Genomic DNA, 14,459 nt, shown 5'->3' with positions numbered 1-14,459 from the left:
GTTAGAGGGCAGACTAGGACTACATCAACGGAGTTCCTAATATGCACATATGTATGTATGTATGTAAAAAGTTTACGTTTTTATAGGACCAATCTACTTCTTCCGACATTTCTGCATTTCTGCATATTTCTTGGCCATTTCGTGTTGCCCCTATCTGTACGATTGTCTGTTTGTACAATTGTAATGCTGGCCTAGACTAATTAAGAATTTATGCCGCATGTAAATAAAAAGCATAATAATAAAGTGTAAAACAAAAGAGAATTATGACAAAAATTTGTTGTGGAAAGCCAACGACACTTCCACATACACACATACACACAAACACAATATTGTTATTTATTTGTATGTGTTTGTACTCTAAATAATAAAAGCATAATGCATAAAAAAATTATAACAGCTAGTCAGCGGCAATTGCCAGTAAAAACAGTTAAAACCAACAACAACAAGCTGTAGCGACAAATAAAAGTGAGGCGCGAGCAACAAACACACACACACACACACACAAATAAGCACACAAACGGCATGCGCTGCCAGCTCGCTGCAATGCGAATTCTTGCTCAGTGCGAATTCACATGCGCAGGTGAGCGAACGTTTGTCGTCTCTCGGTTTGTTTCTTTCTGAGTCTCAGTCTCTGTCGTCAGCTGTCGGTTCCGGCTGCGCGGCAAACCTTTCAAGTGGGAACAAGAAGACGAAGCAATAGCAACAATAATAACAACACCTCACGCGTACAGTCGCACTTATATACTCGTACACACATACATTATTGCGTCGGCAGTTAATTAAGAATCGAAATATCGTACTTGCGTGCATTGCGTATACGCCGTGCTGTGTCGCCGGTGACACTTCTATTCAAAAAGAGAGAGCATTAAATGGTTGCCAAATTTAACAAAATACAACATACGAGTATAGTATATTTTAACAGCGAATAAGATCGTGTGCCAACAACAAATGTAAGTGTCATAAATGGCAGGAGCATGAAAATGCAAAAACCGAACAAAAACACAAAAAAACCCAATCGCAACTGAAAGCAATCAGCAAAAAAACACGCTTTCAAAATGCCAGCTAATTGTTTAATTAACACGTGCACACAAATTATGAACGTACAAAATTATTTACTTCGAGACCTGTGGACTCAAAAATATGTAAATAAGTACATATGTATATAAAACAGCAAAATAATTTTGACCAGATCAACAAAAAAAAAAATAAATAAAAAATGCATGTAACAAAGTTTATTTATTTATTTTATTTTTATTATTTATTCAAATTTCTGATATTCGTTTATTTAAAATGTATATGCATGAATTTGTATTTCTACGAGTATATTTGCGTTTGTATGGAAATTATACCATTATATACATACATACATACTTATACATATGTACGTTCGTACTAAGCGGTGTCTGTTGCTATTAGTTTTTCTCACTTCATTTTTCGTAACTTTGTTATCAGCTGAGTGCGGTTAGCTCTCAACAGAGCGTGTCTTTCCACACACACACACACACACATGTACCTACAAACATCCGTGCACGAGCAATTGCCAGTTTATTTGTTAAATATGTATGTACATATGTACATCTGAGTGTGCTCTATAGCTGTTCCAGAACTTGCAATAAGGCCAAGTATTATATATCGAGTCTTTATTTATTTTACAATATTTTTCGAGGACTAGCATTATGTTGATTCAAGTGGCGAATAATATATTATTATTACCTTTCCTTTGAGATATTTAACCTACAACTAGAACAAGAAATACAAAAGCATCATTATCATGTGTTTGAAATGTTTAAATTCAATTATTATGAAAGAAACGTGGTTTGAAAAAATGTCAAAGTTATCATAACATTTAATAAATGTCCAACCTAGGACAGATCATTATTCAACGATATTAACGATATCGCAATTTGCCTAAACACTTTATATTTATGGAAGAACACGCGCTAATAAACAAATAAAAAGTGACAATCATACTCGTAGTTCCCCTAATCATTTACCATTACTTTTATCTGAACAATACAAAAAAAATAGTCGTATATGCATTCATTTTAGTGCCGGAAATTCCTAGAAACCACTTCAAAAGCAATCGACAGATTAGAGGGGGTAATTGAGAGAGACGAGAGAGACAGAGTATGTTATCTATTTTACTTACATACTATACTATGTACATATATTTGAAGTTTGTTTTAGAGGTTAATGAATATTAACAATAACGTACTTTAAGTAAATACTAGTTGATGGCGGTTAAAGCAGCTACAACCTGTTTAAGCGAACGCGCACTATAGGAGGTCTAGGTAATATTTAAAAATGATTTATTTATAATTCCTGAGCAATTTTCCTTACACTTACCTTGCTATTGGTCACAAAAAATGAATGGCGCATAAAATCATAAATGAATTAATTAATTTCTTTCCAGATATATACACTTTAATTATGCTGTTAATATTTCAATAACTTAAATTAAACTTATAGCAAAATTCAATTACAACTTAATCTAGGAGTTTATTTACATTTGATATTATTTATAACTTAAATGAATATATTGGTCATAAATTAAAGGGACAAACTTAAGCCGCTTTATGACTCAGTTGCGATAACAAAACCGCTGCACCTGTTTCTTATCACCTAATACATAAGGCGCACGATTAATAATCGTATATAAATTCAATTCTTTTCTTTTGTTGTTGATAATAAAAACCTTTTTTGTGCGGGTATTTTTTCATATAAAGACCGTTTGAATAATGATTTTGAATACATACATATATTCTTAAAATAGAATTAAATATCGCACCACAACACCCAATAATAAAGTCAAGGTGGGCCCGACATGTGCATTGTAAATATTTAACCTTCAAATGATAACCAAGTAGACAGAGTGGAAGGTAGTTGAATAGATAAGAACAGCGTTACATCCGGAACTTTGGCGCGGAAAAGGGACAGTTAGACAGATAAGCACATGCACTCAACTGGACGTGGTAGGATAGGTAGGTAAGTGGGGTCTACCTATCCTTGATTCTGCTTATGCCAAAGTGTATATAGCCTTTAGCGATATTTGTTTGTTACTGGTCTAGCTTCAACTTAGATCATTCGGCTTACTATACTTGTATATACGACCTGAGAATTATTTGTGCTTTTCGGTGTTATTCGTAAGCTTGTTGTGGGCATATTCTTTTATATATTTCCAAAAATCTGGTTAGTACTTAAAATGTGGAAGTTTTATTAATGTTTAATATATGTTTAATAATTAACTATTTAATATGCTTGACAATCAAGAATCAAGTATATTGGAATTTAAATCTCACATTTTGAAGTGAAGCTATTCCAAAAAATTTGTTGTAATAGCAAATCAAAACATATCTCTGGCCAGATAGGTATGTAACTATGATGTTTTCTCTTAAATCAGTCGAATTGAAGTCAAATGAACATTTTATTTTTACACGAGAGGAGCTTTCTGGTTCTATTTCTACCAATACTTATTAAAACAATCTCAGAATCAAGTGCAAGTGGCACATGTAGGCGAAGTTATCAAAATGGGTTCAACAACTAGTAAGCCTCTTATCTGGGAGGCAATAAAACACAGTGCCTGATTCTGATAACAACATACATTATATGGATATATTGGACATACTATATATTCGTAATACAGTGGCGCGCATACAGAACAATTTATTATTAAAAAGAAACGAGTGTGCAAGGTACCAGGAGAAGACCAGCCCACTATACACATTCGGTTTATGGCCCGACACATGGCGCTAGCATGGACACCTGGACAACGAACAGAGGACAAAATAAAAAAAGATTATGACGATGATTACAATCAAACCCATTCTTGCCTTGAGCTGGCATTGGCGAAAGTTTCATGTTTTAGACTCTGGCTCCCCCGCTCCCCCCCTCTGCACGCTCTTTCCTTCGGCTATTAATTGGGTGTCTAATTGGGGGGTGTCTCCCAACAGTATCTTCTCCTGATGCCAGCCGCCGCAAACGACGCACTCGTGAAGCCGTTCAGTAGAAGTACCAGTGGTCATCATCAGCTGCGACTTCGCCTTGCGTTTTGATGGCAATCCCAGACTCAAGGAGCGTGCACGTTTCCGGCTAGGAGCAACCGACTTTGTGCTCAACCGGCGGGAGCGTCTGCTGACTTGTGATTGAGTTCGTCTACGTGATCGCTCTTCCCGATCCACATGCGATGATGGGACATTTCCCAAAGTCGTCTCCTTCTCTTTTGCTTGCGCCAAGGTGGGTGCTGTGGTTGTCTTCGTGACTGCGGTACTAGGACTAGCGCTGCTACCAATCTTTTTCTTTTTTAACAAGGTCAGCATATACTTTCCTCTATTTTTTTGTATGAAGCCCAACTCCAAGCATTCGTCCAGAGCCTCGACCACCAGTTCCTTCAGCTCAGGCAGATCATTGAAACGCACATTTCGCTGTCGAGCGACTTCGACGATGATGTCGTCCTGGGTGCTGGGACCGCTGGTTGACATGAATGCACTGTGTATGTCGATTTTTTTCATGACTAATAATTTGGCTTATTCCTCAACTCTTACATAAAATGGAATTTTCAAACTGTTAAGAATAGAAGAAAGAAATTTTAAATGCACTTTAAATATGGATACAATTTTGTTTTTTGTTTGACGGACTGGCTTCCAAGCGTTCTGGATTGTAACTGAAACATTTCTTATTGTTGTTTTTGGATAACTTGAAAACCGTAGCCAACTAGATTGATGATCTTTGTCAGGATTTCGGATAGTTATCGTCATACAAATATAAATAATATATGTGCTAGAGCAAAATATGATTAAGCTACCAATATATTTGGTATCTTAAAATTGTCTTTATAGAGCCATGTTCTGTGAACAAAAAGTAAATTCAATTTAAATGATATTTTCTTAAATGCTTAAATTTAAATTTAAAATTTACTAATTATAAATCAATTTCTCCTGGGAGAAACGAGAGATTAAAAAACCAACGACAGCAGCAAATGAAAATTGTATTGGAACTCAGTTGGAAAATTTAAAAAACAGCAATATCATAATAGATTACTTTGATGATGTACTGTAAAAATATTTGAATGTGCACATTTTTATGAGCCCCTCATATTTCATACTAAAACACATTTTAATCTAGGTTTGTGTACTCGGATGCATGTTTATTGAAGTTTCCGTTCTCTATAAACCCGAGACAGTTTTACGTCATTTGCAAACTAAACAAAGTACATGCATAGCTTTTTTTGCTGTTTTCTGTTGTAGTTAGTAGATAAACTTGTGCTTATGTATTTGTGATGATCTTTGTACTGCTCGGCACTCAATTCTTTTAAGATACTTTTAAAATAAAATCTCTCTGAGCGGCAACAGTTCTTATATGTATATTTGATAAATGGATATTGAGCGAGTGACTTTAAAACTATTTTGCGACTGAAGCGTGAGAGTTTTATGTTGCAAATTAACAATTGGTTTTCGTAATTTTGTCATGTTGTTATACATACTCGTATAAAAACTTAGGCAATATGTGATTAATCAGAATATTGTATATACTGTATTTGTATTTCTTGCAGCGGGTGAAAACAAAAGCAAAGCGACTGTTGACGTCGCCAACGCCAGATACGTGTTTTCAAACGACAACAACGAACGAGATAAACATTTCTACAAACGTAGATACTCGCGCATATGTGAATATTTTATATTCGTATTTGTTTGTGTGCCGCAACACAAAAATACGCAATAAATATTCAAGTCTACAACTGAAACGTACGGCATTGAATAGCTCTAAAAACGAATTTGGTTAACGTAAGAATCGTAAAGAGCGTGCACGTCAACCGTGAGAAATTCAAAACAAAATTGTACAAATTACATGCACCAGTACATATGTGCTGGATAAGAAGCGTGACTGATAAGAGAGAGAGAGAGAGAGAGAGTGTGAGAGAGTGAGAGAAATAGAGTAGATAGAAGAACACCCACGCAAAATCCTTATCGCTGCATTCTTTGCTGCCAAGAATCGTCACGAGAATGGCCGACGAAGACTTAAGTCCGCTGCCATTTCGTCGCGAGCGGAATCTCAGCAATCGCAACTTTAATAAACGCAACTCGCGCCGACGCCTCAGTACGGAGAAGCACAGTATCGCTGTGGACGCTGATAGCAGTAGTAGTGCCTCTGTCTCGAGTTCATTCCAAATTTCCTACTCTGTTAATTCGGATACGGAAGGCGCGTTCAATCGCCGCTCATTGCTCAAGATGCGTCCGCCCAGCAATGAGATCGAGATTGGTGTTGAAGCAACGTCCCTTCCACCTGCCACACCTACCACACCAGACGTGCCCGATCCGGCGCTCTTGGATGTGCGCCAAAAGGTGCAACGTTTCGAAACTCTAAAATCGACAATTGCCTTGAGAAAACAGGAACGCCTAAGTCTCAAACTGCTGGAGAATCGACGAAATGTCAGTCTAGAGCAGAAGACGTTTGTCCGTGTCGGCCCACTCGGCTCCAGCAGCGATCCTAGCAACAGCGCCACCTCAAACCCCCGCACGAGCACCAGCATCGATGAGGTGCGATCCGAGGATGAAGTGGATCAGATATCAGACTTTGAGGCAGATCCGCAAGTGCCGGTGGAATATGTGCTCAGCGAAAGCGGCTCGGCCGTCCTCACGACCACCAACAATGATTCCAAGGCAGAAAACATGAAACGTTCGATCAGTGCGGACCCAACGGGCGAGTTGACAACGCCTTCCAGAAACCGAAATTTTAAAGATTTTCCCAGGTAAGTAACTCATCATTTGGAGTACTACTAGAATCGTACAACAACATTGTAAGGGCTTAAAAATCGGCTTTCAGAATTGAATGAATTATGCCGCTTTTGGCAACAAGTTTTAGTTTGAATCTAGGGCTCCAAACCAAGACCCTTTTGTTTTTGAGTAAAATAAATGGAGAGAAATATGTATGAACCAGAAATACAAGTATACATATGTAAATACCTAAACCCAGAAGCTTAAAATTAATTTCTGTTCCTTTTTGACTTGCACTTTCTAAAAGCCGAATACTGTTGGCTGACACAGGCAGATTAATTTCCAATACTAATTCAATATTTGCTTTTATTATTTGTGGGATGCTGCAACCGTTACCGACTGATACAGATATCTCATTGAAATCGAAGGTTCTTGAATAAATATCATAATAGTTTGATTCCGTTTAAGTAACTAACAAGGTATATCCCAGTTTTTAACGTTCTAAGTTTTATTGCTGAAATCTTTTTTATTCGCCTACTTTTAGACATGGCTTAGAGTTGCGATAGATTGGAGTTAAAATAATTAAAATATTAACAAAAAATTATTCATGAAAAAATAAATAAGAATGGAATTTCAGAGTTGATTCTACAAATCCCTGTCACCTACACATACATAGCTCAATTGATGGATGTACCTTTTTAAAAGTTTTTGATAAAAAAAAAACACATGAATTTTGTCTTTTCATGTCTGTTTGTGGATTACATAATATAGCATTAAATTAATTTAAACTTATCCATATAAGGGAGACGAATGTTGATGCTATTCAATATGGTTTTTATCGAGTAAATAGGTATCTAATTAACTTGCTTAGAATTTAACTGAAACGTAGTTGTATTACAGGTAAAAGATTCCTTTTACTGAGACTAAATCCATTACAGGCCCAGACCAGGAACAGAATTTAATTCGATACACTACACGCTAATGAGCCCCTAACATTCGTTTTACAAGAATGAAAGAAATTTCAATTGTTAGAATTTTTAACACCTGGCCGGCCGCATTGACCTTCAAAAGCATGGGTCGGTTTGTCGGTCCCCGTCGCCATCGTGCTTCCTTTTGTGGAGCGTTAAACTATTTTGCAAAGTCAGCCATTAAATTATGCGGCTTACCCATAAAGTTTGGGGCACTTGTCGCACAAATTCGCGTAATGTTGAGCTTAATTGGCAAGTGTTTGGCAACTGCACGTATTTGGCTTTTGTGTGCCAGTAGTTGGCGTGGCTTGGGCTTTGACTAAGCTGTGAGTTAAGTGTTAATTGGTAATGGTTTGGTTGCCCGGCCTCCGAACACTGAATATGAAGCTCTCTGATGAGGTCATATAGTTGTAAGAAGCCAGAAATAGAAAGACAATAAGCTTGAGTTAAGGATATAGCTACATACAAGTACGACAACTGGAAAGGCGAAACAAAGCAGGTGATGTTTTGGATAACATTTAAGTGAATACAAATAGGAAAATAGAAATGTATAGAATTATTTGCTAAATTTGTAAAATGTACATCTCTAAGGCAATAAAGCAGCTCTTGAAATATATTCAGCGCCAAATGGTAGAAAGGACGCAGGAACCAGTCGATACAAAGTCGAAATCTATAATCGTTGAGAACGATGAGGACTCAACGTCAGACGTAGATGAGATTTCGCTCAGTTCGAGCAAACGTAAGAGTGTTTCGATACACCCCGGTAATGAGCCCATTCCACCTCGTAGACAGCTTACAGTAAAGTCACAGGAATCCTGCTCCGCGGGGGTCTGTATATTAGCTTCAACTATCTCTGATTGATGATCTCTGATTCTGCGGTTCTAATTGTAGTTGACCGGCTTCGCAGTAACTGGAGTTGCCATGTTCGTTCTCATTGTGATTGCCTGGTTTATAATAATGCAAATGGATTTCCTACTGCATTTGTTTACAGAAATTTCTGAGGCCATCTTCAGTACCATCGGTTATATTCAATATAGAAAGGGCCTACCGGCAGAAGAACTGGATACCACCTACTATTCCACTATATGAAGAGATCGTAGCTAGGCAGTATACTTGTATTACAAGTATATATGTATGTGGAGAGAGCTGCTTGTTGTTTGACATTATATTTCGGATTATTCATACTTACATAAATATAATTTTTGCTCCATCATAACGTGTTCTCTGTCGTTGTGAACCGCTGGTACCGGGGCTTACTGATAGCCCTTATCAGCCAACGACGACGTCTAGCTTCTGACTCATACGGTATATACATATCTATGTGTTGGTTTTGCCTTTGGACAGGCATATCTCTGCTGCTACCTTAAAAATAGATCAAATTTGCTTTAGGCGTGATGTAGTGGGCCAAGACTTGTTTTCGCAGCAGGGGTTGTAAGTCCCATTTATATGGTTTGAGGCGAGTGTGCACATAAAAAATGAGTGTTATCGAGACTCAGACAAGTTGTAAACAAACTTGCTCGAGCGATAACATTATATTCTTCCTTTTTTTTATTTGACAGTATTAACAGAAGAGAACAACAACATTTTATCTACAAGTAATGGCTCCCTCTACATTATACATCCTAAGCCCTGGGTAATAAAATTTAGCCATTTCTTTTCTCAATTAATGACAAGATGTACTAAAAATATTAAACCAACATGAACAACAGATGGTATTCGATATATTTTCACAATTTCTGGTTTATGTTTTCAAGACTTTTCTAAGAAAATAAAATGTAAGAGAATTAATTGCTAAAGTGCCTTTGGTCCCAAAGATCTTGTATTTAGCTAACCTTAGTATCATTTTTAAAAGTCAAACATAGACAATTAGTTTTAAATCCGTTGATTTGGTATATTTTCCCCAGTTCTCCAGGTCCGAAATTTTCTGTATTTGTGGGTGTGCGAATTTTCTCAAACTACTTCTTAGTTCGTATTTTTGCTTAAGACATCTTCAGAGACTTCTAATAAGAGTGATCCTTTAGTAACTATATAGTATATTTAGGGCTTAAATGGTACTAATTCTGTCTGGCGTTCCTGTTCTCTACGATGTACCTAACTATTACGGCTCAGTGTCTGACAGATGGTCAAGAAGAGTGACAATGGGGAATAATCTTCAAGCATATGTATATTTATATTCATGGAAATATTTAAGAAACGCACACAATTTTGTATCTCCACTTAGTTTTTCCAATTTTTCTGTGTCTTACTAATTAGTTCTATTGTACTAACTATTTGAAAACTTCTATGTTGCAGAAACTTCAGTTCGGCGCCCAGAAGAAAGACTGAAATTATTGGTACAACAAATCAAGGGCTAGTCAACAAATTTCATTCAGTGTATCAACCCAAAGATGAGTAAGTCTGCAGCGTAACTTGTCCCATAGGCGTAGGGCTAACAAATATATTATATACTATTGAACATTTCCAGAGAGGATGAAGGCGAGATCCAACTGCGCGAGAAGAGCGATAAGTGTGTGCAGCCCATATTGGAGGAGCTTATACACACCGAGGAGGCGTATGTGAAGAGCCTGTTTACCGGCCTCAAGGACTACGGGAACATGTTCCAGCGCAAGGACTTGCCATTGGGTCTGCGTGGCAAGAAATATGATCTATTTGGTAATATTGAGCAAATCGCCGAATTCCATCGCGATGAGTTTCTGCCCATGTTGCAAAGAAATCGACGCGACTTGAAGCGTTTGTTTGATGAGTTCTTGGAGTTTCTGGATGTAAGGTCTTAACAACTTTTGAAAGCCAAGGCGTAGTCAATAACTATTTTGGTTTTTACAGCAAAACTGCTTCTACGGCTATGTTATCTTCACCATGAACAAACAAAAGTCGCTGAAATTGTGTGATCTCTATAAAAACTATTTCAAAGTAAGAAGAAGCATTCAAGGTACTTTAAACTTTAACTAAGATATTTGGTATTTGCAGAGCATACAGATTGAATGCGATGATAAATTGGGGATAAATAGTTTTCTGGTGCAGCCCATACAGCGAATGGCCCGATACCCATTACTGCTGACACAATTCATAAACGTAAGCACGGGTTATAAGATGTGAATAATTATGAATAACTTATTGAGTGGATCTTTTTACAGACCTTCTTTAAGAATCGCGACATTGTGATGAAGCCGCTGCTCGAGTCCTGTTGCCGTTTGGAGAAGCGTTTCCGCACATTACTTACCACCACCAACGAGTCGGAGACAATCAACGACATCGTCGACTGCAATGAGGTGAGTTATAGCTTGATCTTAGAGTCCCATTTAGATTTCATGAAATGTTCCATTTCTCTGGCCAGTTCAATGTCTACTACCAGGGCAAGTTTCGCAAGGTTAACGAATTTCACGTGCTGGACCACAAGTTGAAGCGCAGCTATCGCGCCAAGGTGTTCATCTTCGATAAGTGCATCATATACACGGAAATAAAGGGCAAGCAATTGGTCTTCCATGGTCGGTATCCTTGCGAGCACATCGGCATTTTGACCAAGACGAAATCCTTTACACTCTACTACGAACGACGCAAGCAGCAGGAGTGCGAGTTTAGTGCCGATCCTTCCCAAATCCTACAATGGGTGGATCTAATACGTGATATGATCAATAGTTATGCCAACGAGGAGAAGCAGAAGCTGAGGGAACGGTACTCGCGCGAATACGATCATTTGCATCGCAAGGCGCCGAGCTTGTCCTTGTATCGCGACTCAAATCGTTTTAGCTCAGATAGCGGCATCGGCAATATATGGGTAATGCCTAAGCCGGAAGAGGAGACTACCGGAAACCGAACCACTTGGTATGCGGCATCGTAGTGGCATTCAATATTCCTGTCTTTGCGACAAACATGCTCCTGCTAATCAGGACTGAGGCATAATGCGCGATCGGGTCGGGATGCTTATTCCTTACGATTAGCTCGAATTGTTGAGAAGAAAGGCTCCAATTCAAGCTGTTCATTATTCGTACATACATATCGTTAGGGGCTTTCAAAAAATGTTACAACTAAAGTAAAGCTGAGGTCTTCTCTTCCCTCCTGTATGAGAATATTGTGATAAGCGCTGCCCTTTCCAATGTACTTGTACACGTATGCTGCAAATGCTTATTAAAGTTGTATGCTAAATCACCAAATATTGTTACTTAAGAATGTTATTAGGGTAGGCATATGCAAATAAATTGTTTAAAACCTGTCATAAAAATAAATATCTTCTAAAGAGTTCCGACAGTGACAATAATACGCTGTAAATATTTTCATGTGTAAATACTTAATACTTAAGCTAGAGGTGTTAAATAGTTATTGAAAAGTGTGAACACTCAATTTCTTATAGTTAATTATTTTTATATAGTACTTCAATCAAAGTGTAAAGTGATTGCAAATAAATAAAACATATGAGCTTTAAAAACACGTCGATTGTTTTACTTTCAATGTTAATATTTTTAAAACCAATTTTCCATTTTATAGCTTACTTACTTTACCTTCAGGTATTTGTTTATTTTTTTATTTTTATTTTTTGCGTCTTTCGACGCAATCTGTTTTTTGAGTGTTTAAAGGCATTCAATAAATTTGATTGGCGGGACAATGGCAGGGCCCATTGGGTATATTTCTATAACTTATTTAACGCGGCAAGTCAAAAAAGCAAATTTAGAAATTAATATAAATGATAAACGTATTCGCGAGATCTTTAAACATCTTGTTCTTGCTACAAGGCTCTTATTTAATAATTTTTGGAGTTACCATAAAAAGTCTGTATCGGTTTTAAATTGCCATTAATGAAGCCTTGAAGAAGTATTATTCAGGAGTGTCATTCATTCCATTTGTATTTGATCGTTCGGTAATATAAGTTTTCTTAATTTGCACCAAAAATGCTAACAAGGATTTCCATTTATATACATATTCACATGAATAAAAGTATAAACAAATTAGCGTACCTGGCTTGCATTCATTATTTAGCTTATCTCATAATAGTTTTCCCTCTATTGGCTTTTATTACACTTTTTCTGAACATCACTCATTTCCTCTCACGACTCCGACAGCCCAATTACAAGGGACTCCCTCAAGAATATCTCGATCGCGATGGGTATTGGATTGTAAGATCGTATTATTCCATTGGATAGAGTGATTGGTTGCAAGTGGTTACGTTTTTTAATGTAACTAAACAATATACAAGTAATCGGGAACAACCAGCGTTTTCCAGAATGTGCTCCGCATGCGGCTCCAGCTAGCAAGTATGGCAAGTGTTTTACCCTAGCTACCGGCAGGTGGCGTGGTTGCCTAGCACAGCTGACCGTTAAAAAAGCTGTTTTCTGACAGGTACGTATGGCGGAAATAATCCTGGAACACGGTTTTACAATGTGTTAAAATTTGAGCTCAATCGGGTCGAGTTGACGAGTTTTTACATCAGTCACAAACAAACAATAAATTTGTATTTGTACAAGTATAGAGAGTATATAGATGTGTTATTTGCCGCTAATGCTAATTGACGTTAATTCGCATTGTCCCCCTTTTTTGGTTACATTTTTAGCACATTTATTTAAATTGAAGAAAATATGTTTGTATTTTACAACCACTATTAATAACAACAAATCGATTAATACTTCTCACATACAAGACCTTACAACTAAAAAACAAAAACAAACTGTTTTATTTATTTTGTTATAAAGTTCGTCTGGTCAATGTTCCAGCTAAAATGTCAATGAGCTCACCTACATACTGATATATGCTTGCCTAATCAGCAGTTTTCAATTCATTGTTATGGCCACGTTTATGCCCAATGCCAACAGCTCGATGCGCACATATGTATTTCATGTTTATTGCGAGCAGCTATGTAAAACCGAAACCACAAAAGAATTTAGCATTTATCAAAGGTCGCAAGCAAGTGCCTGAGCATGTAAAAAGCTGGCAGCCCACCACACCCGCGCCTCTGGGCATTCAAGTGCCATTCACAGCCAACAGCGTATTAGTCGTCAACGAAATTGTTAATAATAAAGCGTTAAGTAAAATTGGCAAAAGCAAAAACCGAAAAATGACTTGCTTGGCATGTTAAGCACAAACAAATCAACACAATCGGCTCGTGACATCACTCAGAAAATGTATAAAAATAAACAATTTGCTCGCATATAGATACATATACTATACATATGTATATACATAATCGTTTGTGATTGTACAATAGTATGTCTTGTGGCTTTTATAATTCATGCAAAATTCTAGGTATGTATGTCTGTAGAGGTCTGGTTGGTGTGCAAGCCATCAATTGTGAAAAAATAAAATATTCAAATACTGTTTGTTTACTTTCTGTCTAAACGCCTGTTTCAATGCAATCTCATCTTTAGTTTCAGCGCCAGACTGACAGCCGTCGCGCACATTTTGTTGTTGTTTTTTTTTAATTTTTTCATACAATTCGTTGTCTACGTACTATTTTAATTGGGATGGGGAATTGCTTTTGCCTCTAAAAAATCAATTGTTCGCATTCACTGTTCGCTATTAATGCAAATAAATAATTCGTATCTGTATGTGTGTGTATGTTTAATAAAATGTGAACAATTTATTGTGAAATTTGCGACATTAGCAGCGTTTTTATATTGCCCGGCTGGGAGTGATCTTTGTGAGATCATCATAATATTTTTGCATGCTGAGTTCTGATGTTTGCAAATGCATGAACTTTGACTGATTCTGAATTATGGACATATAGAAACTGAATCGATTGAAAGGGTGTTGATACAAATTATAGTAACATTTCTAGATAAAAATATGTATTCAA

At 37.0% G+C, this 14,459-nt stretch overlaps 3 protein-coding genes across 5 annotated transcripts; 2 read left to right on the top strand and 1 right to left on the bottom strand.

The window, feature by feature from the left end:
* Positions 1-601: 601 nt before the first annotated feature.
* LOC115633907 (rhoGEF domain-containing protein gxcJ) lies at positions 602-11,983 on the top strand. The gene is made up of 8 exons (XM_030531412.1): positions 602-950; positions 5,549-6,745; positions 9,971-10,069; positions 10,143-10,440; positions 10,502-10,588; positions 10,646-10,750; positions 10,813-10,947; positions 11,013-11,983. The coding sequence occupies exons 2-8, from the start codon at positions 6,000-6,002 to the stop codon at positions 11,514-11,516; spliced, it is 1,974 nt and encodes a 657-aa protein (XP_030387272.1). The 5' UTR covers positions 602-950; positions 5,549-5,999; the 3' UTR covers positions 11,517-11,983.
* Positions 3,585-4,665, bottom strand: LOC115633908. 3 transcript variants are annotated; one of them, XM_030531416.1, is made up of 3 exons: positions 4,542-4,612; positions 3,831-4,485; positions 3,585-3,762 (listed from the first exon to the last, which is right to left on the bottom strand). In XM_030531416.1, the coding sequence occupies exon 2, from the start codon at positions 4,476-4,478 to the stop codon at positions 3,855-3,857; it is 624 nt and encodes a 207-aa protein (XP_030387276.1). In that variant the 5' UTR covers positions 4,479-4,485; positions 4,542-4,612; the 3' UTR covers positions 3,585-3,762; positions 3,831-3,854. The 3 variants fall into 3 exon arrangements, with proteins under 3 accessions (XP_030387276.1, XP_030387274.1, XP_030387273.1); XM_030531414.1 differs by having other exon boundaries at positions 3,821-4,665; XM_030531413.1 differs by having other exon boundaries at positions 3,831-4,665.
* On the top strand, positions 8,250-8,894 carry LOC115633909. Its single transcript, XM_030531417.1, has 2 exons — positions 8,250-8,506; positions 8,570-8,894. The coding sequence occupies exons 1-2, from the start codon at positions 8,255-8,257 to the stop codon at positions 8,765-8,767; spliced, it is 450 nt and encodes a 149-aa protein (XP_030387277.1). The 5' UTR covers positions 8,250-8,254; the 3' UTR covers positions 8,768-8,894.
* Positions 11,984-14,459: the final 2,476 nt, after the last annotated feature.

Source organism: Scaptodrosophila lebanonensis, unplaced genomic scaffold (assembly GCF_003285725.1).
Source record: "Scaptodrosophila lebanonensis strain 11010-0011.00,11010-0021.00 unplaced genomic scaffold, SlebRS2 tig00000001-arrow-pilon, whole genome shotgun sequence".
Taxonomy (NCBI): domain Eukaryota; kingdom Metazoa; phylum Arthropoda; class Insecta; order Diptera; family Drosophilidae; genus Scaptodrosophila; species Scaptodrosophila lebanonensis.
Note: the sequence above shows the minus strand (reverse complement) of the source record. Positions and strands in the feature narration are given on the sequence as shown.

Excerpts from the sequence above, each read along its gene's own strand:
- LOC115633908 (XM_030531414.1), bottom strand. The coding sequence starts at position 4,508 with ATGAAAAAAATCGACATACACAGTGCATTCATGTCAACCAGCGGTCCC.
- LOC115633907 (XM_030531412.1), top strand. The coding sequence starts at position 6,000 with ATGGCCGACGAAGACTTAAGTCCGCTGCCATTTCGTCGCGAGCGGAAT. Across the intron at positions 6,746-9,970 it reads AATTTTAAAGATTTTCCCAG|AAACTTCAGTTCGGCGCCCA; the intron begins GTAAGTAACTCA and ends TCTATGTTGCAG. Across the intron at positions 10,751-10,812 it reads TGCTGACACAATTCATAAAC|ACCTTCTTTAAGAATCGCGA; the intron begins GTAAGCACGGGT and ends ATCTTTTTACAG.
- LOC115633909 (XM_030531417.1), top strand. The coding sequence starts at position 8,255 with ATGTACATCTCTAAGGCAATAAAGCAGCTCTTGAAATATATTCAGCGC. Across the intron at positions 8,507-8,569 it reads AGGAATCCTGCTCCGCGGGG|TTGACCGGCTTCGCAGTAAC; the intron begins GTCTGTATATTA and ends TTCTAATTGTAG.